The sequence below is a fragment of the Cryptomeria japonica genome, chromosome 3 (genome assembly GCF_030272615.1).
Source record: "Cryptomeria japonica chromosome 3, Sugi_1.0, whole genome shotgun sequence".
Lineage (NCBI taxonomy): Eukaryota > Viridiplantae > Streptophyta > Pinopsida > Cupressales > Cupressaceae > Cryptomeria > Cryptomeria japonica.
In genome coordinates, this window is record NC_081407.1 from 830224851 (window position 1) to 830229595 (window position 4745).

At 38.5% G+C, this 4745-nt stretch overlaps 1 protein-coding gene across 1 annotated transcript; it reads right to left on the minus strand.

The window, feature by feature from the left end:
• Positions 1-3138: 3138 nt before the first annotated feature.
• On the minus strand, positions 3139-3768 carry LOC131874393 (uncharacterized). Its single transcript, XM_059217744.1, has one exon. It carries the CDS (start codon positions 3766-3768, stop codon positions 3139-3141), a length of 630 nt encoding a protein of 209 aa, XP_059073727.1.
• Between the last annotated feature and the right edge of the window lie 977 nt (positions 3769-4745).

Consider the following 4745-nt stretch of genomic DNA (forward strand, 5'->3'; position numbering starts at 1 on the left):
CAGCGACCCCTAAGCCAATTTTCCATCCTTTGGATTACACCAAAAGTGCGTGTCTGAACACTCATCTTCTTGTTCCAATATATTTCAAGAAGAGGTTCATCATGAACCCATTTCATAAACTCTGAGTCAAGGATATCTTCATCATTGGAAGTGACATCCAAGGTATCCATAGGCAACTTCATGTCATGAATTTGCTTCAGAGTTAACCTGGATGAACTCCTTCTTCGTACTTCAAATTCATCCTGGCAAGCCTCCCAATAATCCTCCAATTAAGGAACATGTAGATCAGGTACCGCTTTCTTTACATATTGAGCAATGAAACCCCTACTGTCAAAGTTATCCCTCTTTATAAAGGACTTCAAATGGAACCTTTTAAATTCAAGTTCAAGGTTCAATGCATCAGAGACTAACTTACAGCTATAATGACCTAAATCAATGGGAAAGATCCCACTTGTGTCGGAGTCCTCACCATAATCTTTTGCCACGTAAGCAATTTGTCTGGATACTTCAATCAATATGCAGGAGTCTGAGACGTACGTAGGAAGTCTAAAGGGTTCACCCTTAAATCCTCCGACTCTTAAATAAGTGAAATGGCTCAACTGTATGAAGAAACTACCATATATGTTGACGAGCTCGACTGCTTCTGCAGACATTCTTCTATGCAAACTTCCCTGTAACTCAAAGGTTAGCCTTCCAGCGAAAACATCATTCTAGCGGAGATAATCATCAACATACCCTTTCAAAGTTAGACTAGGATGATACTCATAAATCCTCATGCCTTGAACCCATTTTACATGTGACAACCTCAACCACTCTCTCACACAAGCAAGCATGTATAGCAGATAAGATGACATATAAAAATTAGGCATTCCAAGATAATTTCTCAAACCCTCGTGTAATCTTTCAGCAATAACAGTTCCCCAGTCAATGAACCGGCTACTATCTAGAGTGACCTAGATGAAGAAATACATCCAGTCTTCCCAGTAAAAATAGTGAGAATTACCCTTCACCGTACTCAGCAATATGACCAAATCTTGGATTGCTGGAATTAAATGTTCACGAGTTAAAGATCTCAGTAGCCTCGAGCCCCCTTTTTGGAATTTTACAAGCCAATTCTAGGCAATCACTATTCTATAATATTGTTTCTTCTCAGAGAAGATCCCGTAAGATTTACCAATGGTCCAGCCTTCATAAGGTTCCCGGTGTGGAATACCCATGGCTTCCATTACCATTTGTCTATCAATAGACAACAAGACTTCACCATCATTTCTCCTTATGCACCTATTGCCCTTGTCATAATGATTCATGCATCCTAAGACTAACTTTGGGCAGGGAGCGGTTGTGGGGAAGGCGACCACTTCTAATAATCCGCTCTGAGCCATAGCTCTCATCATGGGGTTTGTGGTTGAATTCTTTACTCTCTCCAGAAAGACCTCTAAATCTAGCTGAACCAGGGTTGTGTCACCCAACTCTAGTAAAGAGCTTACAAGGGGAGATGAACTCATCAATTTGGGTAAAATGGGCCTCATATTTTGGTTCATGGTTTTTCCCAAATCAATCCCAGGTGAAGAAGGAAATTGAAAACAAAAACAAGCAGCTAAAGAACACCCAGATCTCTTAAAACAAACTACAGCAATTTAGAAAATTGTTGAACATACCTTCCTCTACTCTTTGTAAACCTCTATCGCTGCCTAGTATTCCCGCTCTGAAAACTCCTCCTCAGAATCTTCCCTCGTAAATAATAATTCTGATGAGGCAACAACTCAGTTTTTAAAGCAGAGAAAATCTTACCCATCATTACTAAAGTTGCCTTCATTACTCCTTGTTCGTGTGAAGTTACTTTGAAATAATTACGCTGAGGTATGCCTTATCCGTTAAGTCACTTCTCTTCTGACACAATAGATCTTCACACATACTTGCCATAAATGGCAGATTGCAAATTATTAGAAAAAGGAATATTCCTTCGCTCGGTGGCCTTCTATCATGCTCTGAAATTCCATGCCATCACCACGTGGTGAGTCACATGCCTCCCAAGGAACCAATACATAAAACTCAAAGCCTTGCACAATCATCACAAAAAGATATTAACATGACGGATGTTGAACTTGAACCTTGAACCAAAAAGGTTCAAGTTCAAAGTTCAAATAATTCAAAATGCCGACAGGAACTAGCAAAGCTTAAAATTGCATGGGAGAAGAGACGCTCGAAAAGGAACACCCATTGAACTTTGAACCTTGAACCAAAAAGGTTCAATTTCAATTTCAAGGTTCAAGTTCAACGCAGTGAAACCTAACAATGACCGAATGACAAGAGCAAAAATTTAAGTAAAATCTTGACCGATGAACCAGACAATGAACTAGACAAACATTACTTCATACAGGGACGCTTATGGAATGAAAATTGTATATAGGCCCAACAGTGGCTCTGCATGGGGATTAAGTGTCAGAAGATACCAAGCAATGAATTACAGAAACTCTAGTTCATAGCATAACTGACTAAGGATTGACCTACAACAAAAACAAACACACCTAAACTAGCACGACAAAAACAAATATGTACAAACTAATAGGGGATGCCTATTTACAATTGATACAATTTTAAATCCTGCCCATTATAAGACAGGGGAAGTTCAAAACCATCCTAATAGGCCAGTTTAAATGAATTAGGCCCCTTTACCTCATGAATCACATAAGCTCCCCTCCACAGTGACTCAAATTTTCCATGAGCACCTTTTGGTTCTCTTCTTTTATCCCATAATAACACCAAGTCTCCTTTCATGTACTCCCTGGGCCTTTCTCTTTGATCAAAAATCCTTTTAACTATCATCTGATGTTCTGTGATCCTGTCAACCAACTTTTCTCTTTCTTCTTCAATTTTGGTTAAATACATTATTCATTTTTCAAGGGAGCTCTAGAAAAATGCATCTTCTATCACCGTCTGTAGTTTTGAAGCCACTAACTCCAAAGGAAGAGAGAGTTGTGCACCAATACCATATACCAACTCAAATGGTGACATCCCTATGGTTCATTTTGATGAAGTTCAGTCTGCCCATAATGCTTCGTGTAACTTCTTATGCCAATCCCTGAAGTTTTCACTAACCAACTTCCTCATGATGTTGATCAAGTATTTATTACTTGATTATGCCTGACCATTACCTTGCAGATAGTAATAAAAAGCATGTGCCAAAGAAATACCATGATCATAGCAAAATAAACTCAACTCAGATGAAGAGAAATTGGATGTATTATCCGTAACTATTTTCTGAGGGACTCCAAACCTGATAATAATATTCTCCTTAAGGAATGCACACACAATTTCTGAGGTAGTTTTCTTTACTGGGATCGCCTCCACCCACTTAGTGAAATAATCCATCACTGTCAGTATGTGAGTGTGCCCTGCACTGGAAACAAGATTCAAAGGACCAACAAAATCTAGTCCCCACTGCTTAAACGGTGCTTCAATTATCACGGGCCTCAAAGGCAAGACGGCCAATTGTGGTTTACCTATGAATAGCTTGCATTTCTCATACCTTGCCACCCATGCGTATGCATCCCAGAACATCCTCAACCAATAGTAATAGTTTCTTAGAATTTTGTACATAGTAACTATAGAGGAAAAATGGCCCCCGCATGCTTCATTATGAAAAGTTTTCAACAAAGCTTCTTGGTGCGGTTTATCCACACATCGGAGGAATGTGCCATCCAAACCTTTCTTGTATAATATGTTATCTAAGATAACATACTTTGCAGCTTTCAACCTCAAGTTCATTTTTTTCCTGGGAGAAAGATGATCCAAACAATCTCCATATGTAAGATAATATGCTACATTGGTGAACCAAGAATCTTGATGATCAACAAATAGAGTTAAAGGTAAATTGTCCCCCTCTTTAGACTCATTTTCTACCATCAATTTATAGAGGCCTTGTCCTCTGACCAATTTAGTGGGCTTGATATCTAAATTGAATTCCTGTATCTTGGAGACCCAAGATGCTCTATTGTTGATGCCCACATCTTGTTGAGTTAAAACATCCTTTACTGCAGAATTGTGAACAAAAACAATTGCATGTGAGTGGAGTATATAATACCTAAACTGCTTTACAACTTTTACCACCACATAAGCCTCTTTCTCTATCTATGAGTATTTCAACTCATGTTTCTTTAGGGGAATACTCATAAAGGAAATTGGCACCTCTTCATTATCTTCTCCTTTTTGCACCAAAATTCCAGACATAGTATGTTCGGATGCATAGCAATAAATAATAAAATACTTATTAAAGTCTAGATTTACGAGGGTAGGCACATGTGCAATTGCCTTCTTAATCTCTTCGAAAGCTTTTATGCCAGCTTCATTCCACTTAAAGGCTACTTTCTCACTCATCATATTCACAATGTACCTAGTAGTTTCAGCAAAATCAGGAATAAAATGCCTCAAGAAGTTCACTTGTCCAAAGAAAGACCTTACTCCATTTCTATTCAAGGGAAGGATAAGTTGTTGTATTGCCTTTACCTTCTGTGGATCAACCTTTACTCCTTCCTACGAAATGATATGTCCTAGAAGCTTTCCTTCTGTGACACCAAAAATGGATTTTTTAGGGTTTAAGGATACCCCAAGATCTCTACATCTCACAAGAACCTTTCTCAAATTCCGCACATGATGCTTCCTTTTTCTGGAGAATACAATTAAATCATCTAAATACACCACAATAATTTTATTCCTCAAATGTCCAAAGGAAAGATCCATCGCTC

Excerpts from the sequence above, each read along its gene's own strand:
- LOC131874393 (XM_059217744.1), bottom strand. The coding sequence starts at position 3,768 with ATGAACTTGAGGTTGAAAGCTGCAAAGTATGTTATCTTAGATAACATA.